General features: G+C 46.8%; 1 protein-coding gene across 5 annotated transcripts in view; it reads left to right on the top strand.

Moving 5' to 3' along the window:
* The window catches only part of PPP1R12B (protein phosphatase 1 regulatory subunit 12B), a 266457-nt gene that overhangs the window by 241062 nt on the left and 8270 nt on the right, over nucleotides 1–17125 (top strand). For 3 of the 5 annotated variants that reach the window (XM_049858422.1, XM_049858425.1, XM_049858431.1), the window contains 4 exons: nucleotides 273–405; nucleotides 1364–1468; nucleotides 5072–5125; nucleotides 6385–6435. In XM_049858422.1, the coding sequence (XP_049714379.1) occupies nucleotides 273–405; nucleotides 1364–1468; nucleotides 5072–5125; nucleotides 6385–6435 (343 nt within the window). Of the gene's footprint in view, nucleotides 1–272; nucleotides 406–1363; nucleotides 1469–5071; nucleotides 5126–6384; nucleotides 6436–11298; nucleotides 17122–17125 lie in introns of those variants that run through there. The other 2 variants (XM_049858432.1, XM_049858423.1) reach the window with 2 other exon arrangements.

Consider the following 17125-nt stretch of genomic DNA (forward strand, 5'->3'; position numbering starts at 1 on the left):
AGATTTAAATCAGCGCATGGGTCCAAACCACCAATATTTCAAGTAAGCTCCATTCTTGGCAAATGGCAGCCTCCCTCTCCAAGCTCACTTGCGCAGCTTAGCTGTGAGGTCCCCAAATGCGACTGAGAGATTCAAGGAAGGAATACGTTCCTTGTTTCTGCCCTGGACTCTCAAGTGCTTCTTAGAGAAGCCACAGACTGCCCTTAAGTATTACTTTCCCCCACTCCTTTGTTCTCAAAACCAATTTTTACCTCTTATTTCATTTCCCACAGGTTGGAGTCAGGAGGTAGCAACCCTACAAGCAGTGAATCTTATGACCGAGCCTCAGCAAGAGCCCGGCGGGAGGCCCGTCTGGCCAGCCTGACCAGCCGGGTAGAAGAGGACAGCAACAGGGATTATAAGAGAGTAGGGTCCCTTTATCTGTTTTGCTGCTCTTGGGTTGCAGTGTATAAAGCTCTCGGCCTTTTCCACCAACATAGGAAAAGGATTGTAGTGCTGCCGAAACCAGAGAAAAGGCATTTAAGTGATAAATGTCGACAACTAATTCCTTGCAGGTTTCTTGGTTTGCCTCACTTCTCCAACAGCTAAATAAAGGCCTCTTTGTGTATTGTTTTTAGTGCAGTAAATGTATGCTTTAGAATGTGATATTTAGAGGTGTTGGAAAAAGTGAGGAATTAAGAATTGCAAAAAGGGAAATAAAAGTAATGCTGACTGTGTGAGCCCCTGAGAATCATTCAGGAGACCCTGTTGTTGTTAATAAACATCTGCTTTTAATGAGGTCCTGTGAATGTCAACTAAGATCATCCTCCTCATCACCATCTGGGTTTGGATAAGGTTTAAGTCACAGTTGATTTCCTGTGCTTCTTGCTGAAGAGTACCCAGCTCCAAGGGCAGGCTTGGAAATCCCCTTTTTCAGGTGCTTGGGATACCAGGAAAATAATGTTTTTGTTAGGAAAACATTTGTTTTGTTACTGTCTTGTTAAGCAGAACTCATATACCCACTAGTCTGGTTCAAAAAATAATTATCTTTGGTATGGTGGTATGTGAGCCTCACTTTTAATCACTGCAAATGCCCTGTAAGAGAAAACGGAATGACTGTTTTTTTCTCCTGACGATTAACATTGTGGAAGTTAGAGCATTGTTCTTTGTGTGTTCAGCATCTGGGACTTCATCACTTTTAAGAAGCAAGAGGCCAGTAGGCTGAATGCATTCTGTTCCCTAGACTCTGCATCTTCCCCACCTATAGCACAGTGGCTGCTTGAGCTGGAGAGCCTGAGGCAGTCTTACATGTGAAAAGCTGTGAGTTCTAATTCTGGGTGCTTCGCCTAGTAGGTGACCTGATTCTCTCTTTCCCCTCCCCCAGCTCTACGAGAGTGCCCTAACCGAAAACCAAAAACTGAAAACAAAACTGCAGGAGGCCCAGCTAGAGCTAGCAGATGTAAAATCCAAGCTTGAGAAGATGGCCCAGGTAAGGGGGAAGAGGAAGAGAGAAGATGGGGAGGCAGGGGCTAGAGGGTCAGGAGGCAAGCTAGACTCAGGATCCAGAGATGGGAAGGGAGAGAGTCAGGAGCCGTTCTCCTCAGATAATGAGATATACGCCTCTTAGATCCTAATTTGATTTTAGGACTCCATCAGTCAGTGTTTAACTTAAATTGAAAATTCATAGTTCAGTGGACAACTCTTGATGGTCCAAATGCTAATAGCTAATAAGGATTATCTCCTTATTAAGTACCGTACTCCCCCATTGTACTACACTGTAGTCCTAGCTGGCTTCTCCTAAGTTGTTCATCGTGTTTCAGTTCAGTTTATCTACAAGTCATCACTGGAGAAGGCTAAGCAAAACACTGTTAAACCTAGTGCAGAGAGGCAGCAAATTAGCCCTAGAGCAATAACTGGTTTGCTTAGATCATATAGCAAATCAAGGACAAAGATGGTACAATGACATAGGCTTAAGTCCCAAAGCAAAGATTCTGTCCATTGCATATGCTGCCTCCCAAGCCACCACTGTCTTTCAGCCTAAGGGATAGGAACCTGAGTGGCAGAAAGACAGACAAACCATTTCCTCTTACCACCAGGTCTGGTTTAATTAGACAGTGCTTTAGAGGGTACTGGAGGTAATAACCTCATCACCTGTGAAACAAAGCCTGCAGCCGAAAGTTGAAGGAAGTGCTATCTTAGATTATTGCTGAGTTAACAGGAAACCTGTTGAGTTATTGCCCTTCTGAAATGCATGGGAACTAAGAATTCTGAAAGCTTAATGAGGTAAAAATGACTCTTTACCCAGAGGGCACGAAATGAAAACCAGAGGCAGCTAGTTAGTTCTGGCCATAGGATATAATCCAAAAGCCAAGGCTGAAATACTGGGTACATGGGGTTTTGGAGGGCAAGGGGTTGGGTACCCTCTGAACATGTTGTTGCCACCCCTCTGGAATGGGGTGAGCCAAGGAGTACCAGTGCTTGGAAGACAGCACCATGGAACTGCATGGAATCCCAGCAAGGCACTCAGGACACCTGCACTTTCTGGAGAAGCGCTGGCCAGGCACAGGATGGGTGGCATGTCCTGTGAGCTGCCTGTCAATTTGGAAGAGGCATTGCCTTCTGCCTGGCTATAGTAGTTGAACATGGCTCTTAGATTGGGAATTTCTGAGATCTGCTGCAACAGACAGGTAACAGCTGAGCTTTAAGTGGTTTAGTGGAACAAGAAAAGTAGGTCGCCAAATCTAAAATAAATACACTCACTCAGGTATAACTCTGCTGTAAGGTAAGGTAAGGTAAGACTGAGGATGGACCTAAGGCCTCTTGATCCCAGCATTACTGAGCCAGGCAAAATGTCTTATTCACAGTTTACCAATTTCCAGTAAACAATTCCAACTCATGGCGACCCTAGTGTGTTGTCAGAGTAGAACTGTTCTCCACAGGGTATTCAATGGCTGACTTTTGGTGCCTCTGGGTGGACTCAAACTTCTGATTTTTGTGTTAGCAGCTAAGCACTTTTGCACCACCTAGGGGCTCCTATTCACAGTTGTTGTGTGCCATCGAGTCCATTCTGACTCATAGGGACCCCATGACAGAGTAGAACTGCCCACAGGCAGGCCGTAATCTTTATGGGAGCAGATCACCAGGCCTTTTCTCCTGCAGGGTGGCTGGTGGGTTCAAACCGCCAACCTTTTGGTTAGCAGCTGAGTGCTAGTCACAGTAGACCCTAGGAAAATATCTGAGGCTAATTTTGAATTTTGAATAGTGTCATGTATTGGCAATGATGCAGAGATTATGTTGGTTCTCGTTGGTTATTACTGGGGCTGTTTTACAGAAATTAGGGAGCAGCCAGGTGAGGCACCCAGTTTCACCTTCCTGCTTGCTCCTCACTGTCTCCTCAGCAGAAGCTTCTGACAGCTAGCTCGTTTCCTGACCTCTAGGGGTTCCTGGCTTTTCTATCAGTCTATGCTTCATAGCAGTGAGCAGCTAACAAGCCACTGACGTTGACTTGCACAGAGGGCATTGAAAATAAAAGCAGCCTTTCCAACCACTGGGGAAAAGCATTTACTTCCAACCAACTGCTTTGCAGGGTGCATCGGAATATACTTGGCTTTGCCAAATACAAGTTATTACAATTCAGAAGAAATGCTGTGCTACAAACCTAGTCTCTGCTATTTACCAAACATGGAGTTGTTTGGCAGGACAGTGGAGGGAGGGCCTGTCAGCCTCACACATTTGTATGGAGATAGTTACCACATGGACACACATAACGTTTTATATAACAGGTCCACCCGTACTCTAAGAGGGGTAAAAATCAAAAAAAAAAGGAAAGCTGGTTGTTTTTTGTATAAGCGAACCTTGAAAATGGTGAAATTGTCACAGTTTCTCGGGCTTAGGAAAGAGAGCAACCTACAGGATCTACTTCTGTGTTTTTTCTTTTCCTTCTGCTTCTTGGTAGATGTGCTGTAAAGGCAGATGGCCATGACCTTCAGAACAGAAGGTGAAAGCCCAGGACGGGAGCCAGAATTCCAAGTTTTACTGTTAGTCCTGGCTATTCCTTATTTAAAAAACAAAACAAGACAAAAAACAAAACAAAAAAAACCTCTCCAAGCAGACCAGCATAATTTCTGTATGTTTTAAATGTTGTCTGTGCCTGCCACTAGGCATAATAAAATTAGAATATAAATAATTACCCCGTATTTATTAAATGCCTGTTGAATGGAAGAAACTCTGTCCAGTTCTGTAATGCTAAGTTCAAAAGGGACTCGAGGATTTATTTCCATTCCCCTTCTGGAGGCAGGGTCATAACCTGAGGTTATTCTACTTCTTAGCTATGGTAGCTAAATCTTTTTGGCCCCTCTGCAAAATTTAATTTTAATTGAAAGTTAAAGAGGATCTAAAATAAACTTTCTTTCTTTTAAGTTGCACCATCTTTTATTCAAATGAACTCTTACCTTACCTGGAAACCCAATATACAAAACAGATAGAAGTAGAACTACTCCATTCAAGCCAGGGTGGACCCTATGAACGGACTCCTTAGAACCCCTGGGAACCCACCCACATGTGAAAACCACTGCTCTGAAGGAAAAAGAGCCTCAATTCTCCAAACAGGAAGACTAGGGGGAGAGGACTGTAGAAGAGTACCATGGATACCCTGTGAACATGAACCCCAAATCCATGGGGGCTTCGACATTCCAGCTCAGGAGTTGCGGCCTTTTAAAGAAGAAAAGCCACTTTTTATTTCCTCTAGGTTTTGAGAGGTGTAGGGAGGTAGTTGGCATTGAAGACCTAGTAAATTGTGTGTGTGTGTCTGTGTGTGTGCTGGGAGCGATGTCTTTGTACGTGTTTTAAATTTCAGGGAATAGCACTTACCTGCCTTCCCCTCCCCAGTGGGAATCCAGCAAACTTCAGAGAGGCAGATAACATGAGACTTAGAGACGTATCAGAATCTGTTTGCAAGGAACCCCTGCTATATGAAAGCCCAGAGCCCTGCAGTCTATTTCTAGATGTCCGATGGTGAAGCTGAACTAGACTGGGCTTTCCACTGGCTCAGAGACAACTTAAGTAACAACTGTCTTCCTTCCGTTTGCACCAGCAGAAACAAGAGAAGACCTCTGACCGGTCGTCGATGCTGGAGATGGAGAAGCGGGTATGTGTATGTCTCTTTCCCCTCTGTTTCACCTCCTTTTTTCGTCTGACTTTCCCTAACTTTGTTGTTCATGCCAATGGAAAAAGTTCATCTTAAGAAGGCAGGAGTTCTGCCACATTCCGTTCCCGGTTTGATAATAAATTCTTTTTGTCTGACTCTGGGCAGCAGTTTGATTGCTAGTCTTTTTGGCATCCTCAGATGGTCAGTGCTTTTCACATATTCCAGTCTTGGGTGGGAAGGGTCCTTGGAAGGTCGTCTCATACATTGTTCCACCTCCTGCACACATGCACATACCCAAAATACACTTGGGTTTACTGTAAATCATCACGTGCACACCCAAGTCCAAGGTCTCTTTACCCTCCCCATCACCTTGAACAGAAAGGAAGTTTCGACAGGACCCTCTGCCATCAATTTAGGTCTTGTGACTTGAAACATGAGCCAACAGAGTCTTTCACTCACTCTGACTGATGGAAGGATTTCTGGTTCATTTGCTGACCTCTTCCAGCTAATTCAGGGTATTTTTCTGGGATTTGACATTCTTTGATTGTGAAAACTTAATTAGATTTATTGATGAACCCTAGCTTGAATTTGACCCTTGGAGTATAATATGTTCCCATCTCTCCTGTTGTTGTCTGTTTAATTTGGAAAGCAGCTTAGTTTTATATTTTATTTCCTTGGCCTGTAACCAAACCTCTTTGGTGTCTCATCTAGTCAAGGAATCCTCGTTGAGTTTAGGCTACATCAGGACTCAATTGCTGGGAGAGAGAAATAGATTAGGGAGTGGGGCACTGTCTCTTCATAGACAACGATGTCTATTTCCTTGCTCGCCATCTGCTCCCCCTCCTGAGGGAAGCAGTCCCCTAGGAATCTGGGGGGAGCGTTACTAAAGATCGTGATGCCTTCTTGTTAATAGAGAGTGAGGGTCCTGGTCACTGCAGCCATTTGAAATTCCACGATGTCTTTAACTCAACAGAATAGCTTAGCATGCCCTGGCCCTATCCCGTTTGCATATTACCAAGCTGTTTCCCCATATTTCTTCTAATTTTCTGAGGAGATTTAGAAAATGTGATTTTTATCAGTGAAGTAGCTCCAGAAGTGGCAGGATCAGACAGTGCTCAAATCTCCTGGGTAAAGTTTGCCTGAGTCAGTAGACAAATGCTTTGACCGTGAAGTTGCTGATCACGGGGCAGCTGGGAGACAGCGCCTTGACTCTCTTCTAAAGTCATTAGATGCTCAACAGTCTCATTGTTTCTAAACAGGAGAGGAGAGCCTTGGAGCGGAAAATGTCGGAAATGGAGGAGGAGATGAAGGTACGCAGAGATTTTCTTTCTCTCTTTGTACACCTGTCCTCTGAATGCCGGCCAAGGCTGGATATTTGCGCACTGGCCTGTCCCCTGCCCCCACATTTTACTGCAAACTCATCACCTTCAAGATGAGATGATGTGTGAGGAGGAGACGCACACCTCTCCTTCACCATGTCATAGGTCTCTCAGCTCACACCACATCCACTGTGGCCACCTCAGAGCCCTTCTAGGAACAGATGTAGCTTTAAGGGATTTAAGGGAAGCCCCCAGCATGCTGGAGACAAACCTGAGATGAGCTTTTAAGGTTTCCAAGCAATGGCTCTACCCCCGTGGGGCTGGTCCCAGCTCTGTAGAGCCCATTAGGTGCCTGGGGAGACCTGGGTAGGACCTGAGGCTTTCCTCCCTGGTGCCCCTCCCTGTCCTCGCCCCTTCATGACAGGAACACAGTTTGAGTCATTCTGCAGCAGAATGAAGATTTCTGCACGTGTTGGTTGCATGCCTGCTCCTATCCCCTGAAATATTCGGGAATGCCTGGTGCTCTCCCACTGGAGTAAGCTCATGTCCCCAGGTGTACTTCATGCCTTACTGCCTTCTGTCTTCCTCACTGTGACCCCTGACCCCACCTCATTAGCCGTTTTAATGAATGACTGCCGTCCTGGGCAGTTTTGAGTGCTAAAAACTGGAAATCTACCCAAAAGAGTCACCTCACTGCTCTGAAAGGGGAATGTGGAGCTGTGCAGGGTGCCTACCTGGGTGTGATTTGGGAGCATCTGAGCCCTGCAGGACATGATGCCACATGCACACAGTCATTAGCACTCGCTCAGCTTTTTCTCTTTCTTTAAGGATTTTATTTTACTGGATATATGACGCAAAGTGTTCATCTGGTGAAACACAGGATTCTTCAACTGGAAAACGGAAGCTCAGGGGCAGGATTCGGTAGATCCCCAGGGCTCTTCTGTGAGCAGGCATCCCTAATATGCGTCTGGAGCACTTTGGGAGAGATGCTTATTGCTCCAGTCGCCTGTAAAGGATGGTTACTTACTGGAAGAGCTTTCAGGACCTGACAGGGCCATCATTTACAGGACCCAATGCTCATAAGCCTGGTACTCTTTATATTTCCAGAACGAAGGCGAGATGCCAAGCCCTGCCCCTGCATTCCTTACCCACCCTCCCAAAGCTGTACCTGACAGCAGCCACATAGAATTTCTAGCAGTACCCACTTGTATCTCAAACAGTGCCACTTTAAAATTTCCAAGTTAATTCAGAGCAGAAATAATAAGTAGTTGGTTCTCCTGAGGTGATGGAAACAGTATGACCTAACGCCGTTAAGCTTCTCCATCATCTGGTTTTTCCAAAGCCCCCTCACCTACGACACAGATGCATTCCATCCCGCTTGGAACAGCCTGTGAGTAGCGGTGAGCAGTTCTTGATGACTGAGTATCCTCAGCTCTTGGCTGCATCGGGGCCTCTTCCTGTATTTGAAAGCCCCTGAGTTATACCATCTGTACTCTGCTGTTAGGCAGCTGTCAGTGCTGCTCATTGAGAAATGGTCTAAATGCTGATGAGGAGCATGTAAATGAGGCCAAAGCCAGTGCCCTCCAATGAGTACCCAGGAGCCCAAAGCCATCCCAGCAGTCATGGAATTCTGTATCACATCCACTCAGGCTCACACACAGACCCAGAAAGTGTCCAAAAGTGGAGAAATTGAAGTCCTTCCTTATTTTTATTCCAGGTCTACTTTGGCAAATATAGAAGCCCCTTAAGTAGGGCCGTGGGTTGAAGAAGACTTAGGTATTTCTCTCTCTCTCCTTGTCCTGTCAGGCTATGGTTTCCTAAACTAGGTCATAAGTCCCTTCCTTTAATCAATAGAGATTACATTACATGAAAGTGTGTGCTCTCCTCGGCCATCAGCCATTTGCCAGCCAACTTCAAAATAAGTGCTTTTAAATTATCAAGTGGAGCCAGATCAAGACTGTTTAGTCCCCAAGCCAGTAGGTAAGCTGATCTGACACTGATTCTTTGTTTAAAAAGCCCCCCATTCAGTCAGTTGCCCTTATTCTCCATTACTGATTACAAACCACATGGAGAAGAAATCCTGCAAGCCCTAAAGTCCCTAAACTCCATATGCTCAAGTCAAAGCCTTAATACCAGGTTTGCAACGTGCCCAGCGCCCCCTAGAGGACCAGGCAGAGGAGTATCAGAGCCTCTCCAGTCACACCGATTTTGTTTGTATCCGTATATTTGGAGTTCTAATCCATTCCTTTGGAGGCAAAAACTTCAAATATACAGATACAAACATCATAAAATTGGTGCTACTGACCCTAGCGGAGTCTAAGAAAATGCTTGGTTAGCTGTCCAGCTTCAACACAGACAGCAATTTAGGGTGAACCACATCTCCGGAGGGATGAGTAGCCAGAATCTCTGTGTAATGGGTAACCAGCCAGCAGAACAGATGAGCGTCTTGTCAGTCTGGAATCCAGCAGAGCTTGGGGCCAGTCAGTCCCCAGGCTTGTTGCATCTGCCCTTTATAACAAATTCCCCCTCCTTTTTGGAACAGTCAGTAGGGAGCCATGTGAAGATACAGTAGGTGCTCAAGGACAGAAAGTGATGCTGGGCTGTCCGCAGGCTGTGGGCCAGGACTGGAGAGAGAAATGGGCCCTGAGATGGGCTCACATGGGTATGGGGCTCTGTGCCTGTGACTTGGGCTGCGCCTTTCTGGCCTTTACTTGCAAAAATTGGAAATGTAAGTATTTATGAATTCTTCCCGGGGAGAAACTCCACCCAGATCCGGGACTGGAGTAGGATGATGTGTCAGGCACTGGCAGGGTGCATGTCACTGTGAGCTCTGCTAGGTCTGTAGCTGGCCTTAGGATGTGCCCACATCAGACCTGTACTTTTCTGCTACCTCCTGCCCCCTTGCCAGGCCTTCTCTCTTCCTTTCCCACGTCCTTTCATGAGAGAGGCCCAACAACCAATCCCCTTTTAGCTTGGTCTTGGAATGTTTATTTACTCTGGAAACATCACTAGTCTGATCCTGCCCCTAAACTCTGCCCTGCTCCCTTCTCCATCCCCTTGCCACTCCCATCTTCCTAGTACTGTTTCCTGTAGAACATTCCACCGGATTGTTTCCTGCCTCTCTCCCTCTTGCTGATAACTTCCAAATTCTTCCACTTCAGTCAGCTTGCATTCACACGGTAGACTGAGTCACCTTCACAGCTCATGTTTTAATATTATTCTGGGAGGCAGGGACCACTTCGTATAATGACAATGATTGTTTTGAAAGCTCTGGCCCAAGGTAAACACCAAAGAAGGGTGATAGCCAGGGACTTTCCATTGGTCCTGAGATTTGACCCCTGTCCATCTCTTTAAATAATTCCGTATGCTCCATCATCTGTCCTGCCATGGCTGAGACACTGCAGTGGGCGAGGATTGTCCAAGCCCTGCCTTCCAGTGGCTGCGTGGAATTGGCCGGCTGCCCTCCTTTTCTCCACGGTGGCCATTCTCCCTTGATGAGGAGAGATATTCAGCAGTTTGTCTCCGCTTGTTTTTCCTTTTCACTGTTTTCCCCTCACACTAGCTTTCAGCTCCCTGCTTCTCCACTCCTAAACAATTACAACGCCACTAAGCTTTCATTTCCATCATTCTTATCCATCAGAGTATGAGAGACTTTTCTCTGGTGACTTTTTGTAGTTATTATAACCTACAGGAGTATCCATCCTCACCTATAAAACCCCCTTCACATAACAAAATCACTCCCCTCCCCTCCAAGAGCTGATTGTCCCAGTTTTCCGGGTTAGTGCAGATGATCACGTGAAGGACAATAGAGCAGGCAGGCTGGGAAATAATTCCATTTAATGAAGTCTTTGATCCCTTGTGGGATAAGAAGACTATCTGTGGACTGGTTATTCTGTTCCATTGCACATTGACAAATATTAAGGGCTGGAGTAGCACAGCCATCCAACCAGTTCTGTGTGGCTGGATGTTTACGATTTCTCCGCCTTTCGTGCATGGTTCTGATTTCCAGAGCATGAGTCTTTTTTTGTGAACACCTTTGAGCAGCTCCCGGCCTCTGCATGAACTGAGACAGCGAGTGCAGTTAGCTGTGAATTTAGTGATGCAGATGATCATAATAGCACGTCAGAGGCAAGTTAGTGTCCTTGGACCCTGAACAAGCCCTCTGGACTGCAGAGGAGAACCAGTAGGTTAATGAAGCTTCCTACTAAGCGGTGAGAGGGCCCTCCAGAGAGCCGCCAGTTCTTGTATGATTTTGTTATGAGTCACTTCAACCTTCTAAACAGTACGTGCCCCCATACGGAAATATTTAAACAACAGACCCCTCTTTTATTTTCCTTCTTTTTAACAACAAAAAATAAATACCATGAGAGAAGGACCTAGAAAGAAAACAGGTGGAGTAGGGGGATCAACTATGGGGGAAAGACGAGGGATGGGGCGAGAAAAGGACAGCAGCTGGATTTAGGAACACCCTGAGTCCTCGGCTCCAGTCTCAGCGATCAGGGTCCCTGAGGCGACGGCTTGACCGTGTTACTTCAGCTCAGAAGGCGCCCAGGTGCATGGAGGGCTGTCATTTCCAAAAGCAGTCCAGATGTGCTTTTTGAGATGCTCAGTGGCTCTATTCATATGGTGACCTTGAGCAGATTTAGACCTTAGCCAAGAATCACAGACACAGCACCCTCCCGGTGCTTTTCTCCATCCCTCCCTCCCATCCGCTGTCATCAGCCTGCCTTTCTCATTTCCTTTCTTGCATGCAAACTAAAAACAAAAACAAAAAGTCACATGATTTCTTTGTCCTACTTTTATCTCCCTGGCCTGTCTTGTCTGTCTTTCCCCTCCGTGTCTCGCTCTCTACAGAACCTCCAGCAGCTAAAACAGATTCAAACCCTGAAGCAGATGAACGAGCAGCTGCAGGCTGAAAACAGGGCCCTGACCCGAGTGGTGGCCAGACTCTCGGAGTCCATCGAGTCCTCGGAAACCCAAGAGCTCTAGGCCCTGCCCCTCCTCTCCACCTCACTTCCCTCCTCCACTGCTCCAGGCAGGTTCACTCTTCTCGTTGGCCTCAGGTGCTCTGTGCCCATCCCCACTCCACCAGGGCCTCCACATGCAGGTTCCTGTGAAGGTTGGTCATCTGCAATGGAAGGACCCAGGGCTGAGCCCATAAGCTGGGATTTAACATCCTAGGTCAAGGGCAGCCTTAGGGGAGACCTTGGCTGGGCTAGCAGGGTATTTGGTAAGGTGACCACACTACTTTCTCTTCCCCTAGAGACTGAATATGTATTTGCTCACTCTGCTACGTGTGCACATAGGTGTACACGGTGGATGTGTATGTACCTGCCTGTGTCCGTATACAAAAACCAAACCATTGCTGTCGAGTCGATTCCAACTCATGACCCTGTAGGACAGGGTAGAACTGCCCCATAGTGTTTCCAAGGAGCAGCTGGTGGGCTCGAACTGCTGACATTTTGGTTAGCAGCCTAACGTGTAACCACTGCACCACCAGGACCCCTGTATACATATACGTATGCACAATTCTTTGATGGGGTCATTGCAAAACTGAGCTAGTGCTTTCTCAGTCAACAGCGATGCAAGCGGGACCTGGTCCCTGGAGCATTTAGGGTTGGTCCTGGACCCCAAATTGTGGTTGGGTCTGGGGTAACCTAGGCTAGAAGCTCTCAACCCTGGCTGCACGTTAGAAGCCCCTGGGAGCTTGAAACAATATCCCAGTGCTGTGCCCAACCCCCCCACCATTCCCCCCAAAGTCAGATTGAAATGGTCTCAGTTGAGACCCAGGCATCAGTATTTATTCAGAGCTCCCCTCCCTGCTGATTCTTCGCTGCAGCCGAAGGGTTGAGGAAACACTGCCCTTTGGATACCAGAGAACTAAATCTGACATCTGACAGCCCTGCTGACAGGGAGGACCAGGACTGAAGGCTAACGCCGTTCTGTCCCCGCTCCTACCAGCAAAACAGAGCCTCCTTCCCACCGTCTGCGCAGACCTGGATGAGCGCCTACCTCCTTCCCAGTCATCTTTGCCTTCCTCTCCTGTCCTGGGAGGCATTGCTCTCATCCTTGTCACAAATCTCTGGGCCCAGGGGATGTTTCCCCTCTGAGTGTGTGAGCTGTGAGGCAGAACACAGCCTGGGTATATAAGACCCTCACACAGCCAGACCCTCCCTAAGGGAGCTGGCTTTGCAAAGGCAGCGACAGGCAGCGGAGCAGAGAGCAGGGATTTGCAGCAACGGAGCCTTTCCTCGGCTGTGGGTCTGAGAGACAGGTTCACAGATCACTTGTTTCCCCATCTCAGGACAGTGTGATGGGGTCACCACTGCTGAGCAATTTCACTCTCTGAAATGAGGTTTTAATTTTCAGCACCAATCTAATTAGTCCTGACCAAGGCCTGTTCTTTTTTCTGCCTATTTGCTTTTGCTGTGGGTGTCAGTTGCTGACAACTAATACCCACTAGATCTGAAGCACCCACATTACCATAAGGACTGAGCTAATAGCCTGCTGCAGATGCTGTCACAAGCAGAAAGAAAACTGAAAGGGGAGCGAGCATTGCCATGGCCTGGCTCCCAGCGAGCAATGCAGTTAGGGTCAAACTCTGCGCTTTAAAATAACCCCCCCGCAAAAAAAAAAAAGACGCCTGGGAAATTTGACTTGGGGAGACCTAACCAAAACAGGGCCCTCCAAAAGGTGTCCCAGTTATTTTTAGTTTCCCTCTTCCACAAGATACCATAGAATGTGGGGCAAAACTAGATCTCACGCTTTCAGTAACTAATAATCACAGTAACAGTTATCGTTTATGAAAGTCTGTGCTGAGTGCTCTATATGCTTTATCTCACTCATTCCCCCAGAGCAGTCGTTTTACTTATGGAAAAAACAGTCTCAGACTAAGTAACTTGACCAAGGTTGCTCAGAGAGTAAGTGACAGAATCAAAATTCAAACTAAATATGTTAGGTTCCAGAGCTCAAGCACTTAACCACTGTGATATAAGCTGTGTGCGTAGTTGGCATAGAGTCTGAGTCATTTGTTAAGCATACAGCCTAAACAACTCAAGAAGGATCTGTTGAGCAACTACAGTGTGCCCCAGCATGGCAGCCGAAGGATGACATACAGCCTTCTTCCTTCTGAGCAGTCTGACTTCCTTGCTGAAGGTTAACTTCCAAAGAGCCACTAACCTGCCAACAGATTTTGCTGCCATAAAGGAAGCCACCACCTGGTACATGACCCTCTATGTCAGGGGTCAGCAAATTCTGGCCCACCTGTAATGCCTGTGAGCCATATCAATAGGTTTTTAAAAATCAAAAGAAGAGTAATACTTACGAAAAATGGAAATGATATAAAATTCAAATTCCTGTATTTGTTAATAAAGTTTTATTGGAACTGAGCCACGCTCATTCGTTTACATATCATCATCATGTCTGGGGGTGCTTTTGCACTACAGCAGCAGAGACTGTCTGACCTGCAAAGCCTCCAGTACTCACTGGCTCTTTACAGGAAAAGCTTGCCAACCCCTGCCATAGAGAAAGATGAGATAACTAAGCCAAACTGGCAGCATGCTCAAGAGATTTTGCACTGCCCTTTTTTTTCTTTTAAGTCTCCCCTGGAGAAGTTGTCTTGTCTCTCAGTGCCTAGTGCAAGCCGCTTACCAACAAAATCTAAGTGGGGACTCCCTTCCCACTTGCAGGCAATCGGAAGCACAGCAGCTCAGGGAAGGCCCCTTCAGAGCCCCTTACGCTGTGGCTGCAGGACCCTTGGAGCCTCTGCCTCTTTAACTCATTGCTGATCAAAGGCTTGAAGAAGTAATACTTGAGAAAACATCAATTGAATTTTATTTTTCGGAGGCACCTTAACATCAGACAGTGGAAAGCTGGAAAATTAAAAAGCTGAGCTCCGGAGACTTGAAACCAAAGCATTGTTAAAGCTCATGTTTGTGTAGTGTTTTCCCAGATGTTCGTATTTAATCGTCCTCTAACTTCAAGTGGATATCAGATAACCCTGTTCATCTCCCCTCTCTCTTCTGAGATGAAGTTTATAGACTCCCCCCGCCCTTGATTTCTACATTCCATTTCTTGTACTTTTTGACACTCCCTGCGGATGTCAACTGTAGTGTGTTGCAGCTGGGAAATTGCCTTGTCCAATTTTTTTCAAGGAATTGAGTTCTTAATGTGGAAATAAATCACCCAAGGCTCAAGGAGTTGTTTGTACATTTAAAAAAAAGGAGGGGTGGGGCGGGGGGAAGCAGTTCAATTCTGATGAGCTGCTGGCAGTGAAATATAATCTGTTGCCATGTATAGCTTCTCCCCTGCCTGTGGGGCCCGTCACGGAAACACGGCTTTCAGTGCCTGACTGACACCCTAGCTGCAGGCCCCAGGACGGGCGCCGGAGACCAGACGGGAAGGCGGTGGGTTATGAGACTGCCCTGGGCTGACTTTCTGATCGTCTTTTAGTGAGTTTTGGATAGAGTGCTCAGTCTGGCCCAAAGAGGGTGAGCTAGGGCCCCCAAAAGATATCGCAGGTATTTTTAGTTTCCCTCTTTGTGCAAGATACCGTAGGATCTGGGGCAAAACTAGATCTCATGCTTTCAGTAATTAATATCCACGATAACTGCTGTCATTTATGAAAGTCTGTGTTGAGTGGAGGAGCGGAGGTGCCAGAGAGAGGACAGGCAGAGTGGCTTTGACTGATTGGAGGTAGGAGAAGCAGGGTCAAAGGGCTGAAACTTTATTTTGATATTTCCTGGAGTAAAATCCTCTTAATGAGTTTTCAGATTACCTTGCCTGCCCTCCCACATCAAGGGAGAACTCATAGAACTAGTAGGAATACTCAGTGTCACACAGCATATTGCGTGTGTCAACACACGTCCACATCTGTTATCTCTGTGGGACTCGCCAAGTCCCCGCCTTATGTGGGATAGGACAGGTTGGTTGGTCTTTTATAGATGCAAAAGTGGAAACCCAGAGGGATCAGGTGATTTGCCTCAAGTAAGAGGTCATCAGTGACAATGCCAGTACTAGAATTTCAGTTTCTGGACTTCTGGTGTCCCTGCTTTCTGCCCTCACCCCACCTCTGTTACCTTGCCAAACAATGAAAATGAGCAATGGAGTCCAGCACACCTGGGTTCAGTGTTGGCTTTGCCGTTTAATAGCCAAGTGCCTTGGATGAGTTGTGAAATCCTTTGTTTCCTGGTTTGTAAGAATAAGGATAACAGCTGGATCAGGTGCTAATTAGACTGCAGAAAGGAGACCTTCTAGCACAGTCCCTTCCACAGCATAGACGTTCATTATGTTTTTCCCCTGATAACTCTGTATGTATCTGGGATGCGTTGCTTTCAAAGCTTAATCATGTGCACCACGTGTATTTGTGTAGTTGAACCTATTTCTTCCCTGAGAGGTAGAGGAAGCAAAGATTGTATTCATTAAGGTGTAGTTAGATGCCCTAAGTGGTGAAGCAGACCCAGAACCTCGTGACCCCTCAGCCCAGGCCACTGTCTACCGGAGGCATTGCCTGCCCTAGGGGTCCCGATATCTGAGAGACGAATCAATCAAAGGACATCTGTGTTGAGCAGATGTGAACGTAGACTTCTGTAACCTTCACGGTGAAGAATGACTCACCCTCTAGCCTAAACCTCTCTTCTGCCAACGGGGCCCACACATAAACCGTACCTTACCAACATCCCAGTAAGGTTCTTCAGATGCACAACTTCCCCATCAGAGTGCCTGGTCACTCATAAAGACTTGGAGATTCCAGTGGCGCTGCTGCTTTTCCTTTGTTCCACAAGCTGGGCAACACTGTGCATAAGGTTCCAATACGACAGAGATGATAGAACTGAAATCTCCATTCCCTCCCCGCCCAAAGGCACCTGTTGCCTGGAATTATATCATCATCCCCTAAAACTGCTGATAAGACCTCTGGGTATCACTTGGGAACTCTCAGTGGGGGGCCTTCGGAGGGAGTTAAATACATGCCTGGTGCTCACTGTGCTCACGGCTCTGTGGGGATGGCTTCCATAGCTCCCTGGATGTTAGTGGTTAGAAGTACATGTGTGCGATATGACATGTGCACTATGACATGTGTGCGGTATGACGTGTGCGCAGTATGACATATGTACAGTAGGACGTGCAGTGAGAATGTTGGTGGATTATATCACCAAAGGCACCCAGGAGGAGGAACACTTAAACTGTCTTGTGCTGGTGTCAGGAAAGCCCCTCTCCCCTGCATTTTTTTTTTTTTTGAGGGGGTGTGAAGCAGTGTCCTCTTTTTAACTTGTATTAGATGGCCCCCACTCCTTTCTGAACTCCTTCCGTGTCGCCACCAGCTCATATCGCATTCCCTAATTACTCTAGGCTAGAGGTCAGTTCAAGGACAGGAACAATTTAAAATAGTGATTCATTAGAATCAAAGGGTAACACAGTGTGGGACATGAAGCCTGTATTCAAAGAAATAACATATTATTACTTAATATGCTAGTTCAAAAGATGGAGGGGCCGTGGTCTCCCTGAATATTAGCATTACCAACTCAATAAATAGAAGATTCAAGAGAATTTCATCCTAGGGAGAGGGGCGGTGGCCCTTCATTACGGAAGCTGTCTCAGATTCTACACGCGGGTGTCCTGGCCTGCTCAGGGGGGTCACGGAGGTTGCCAGGCTCTAACAGACCTTTCCCTCTGTCCCCTCTAC

This window comes from Elephas maximus, chromosome 18 (genome assembly GCF_024166365.1).
Source record: "Elephas maximus indicus isolate mEleMax1 chromosome 18, mEleMax1 primary haplotype, whole genome shotgun sequence".
Taxonomy (NCBI): Eukaryota; Metazoa; Chordata; class Mammalia; order Proboscidea; family Elephantidae; genus Elephas; species Elephas maximus.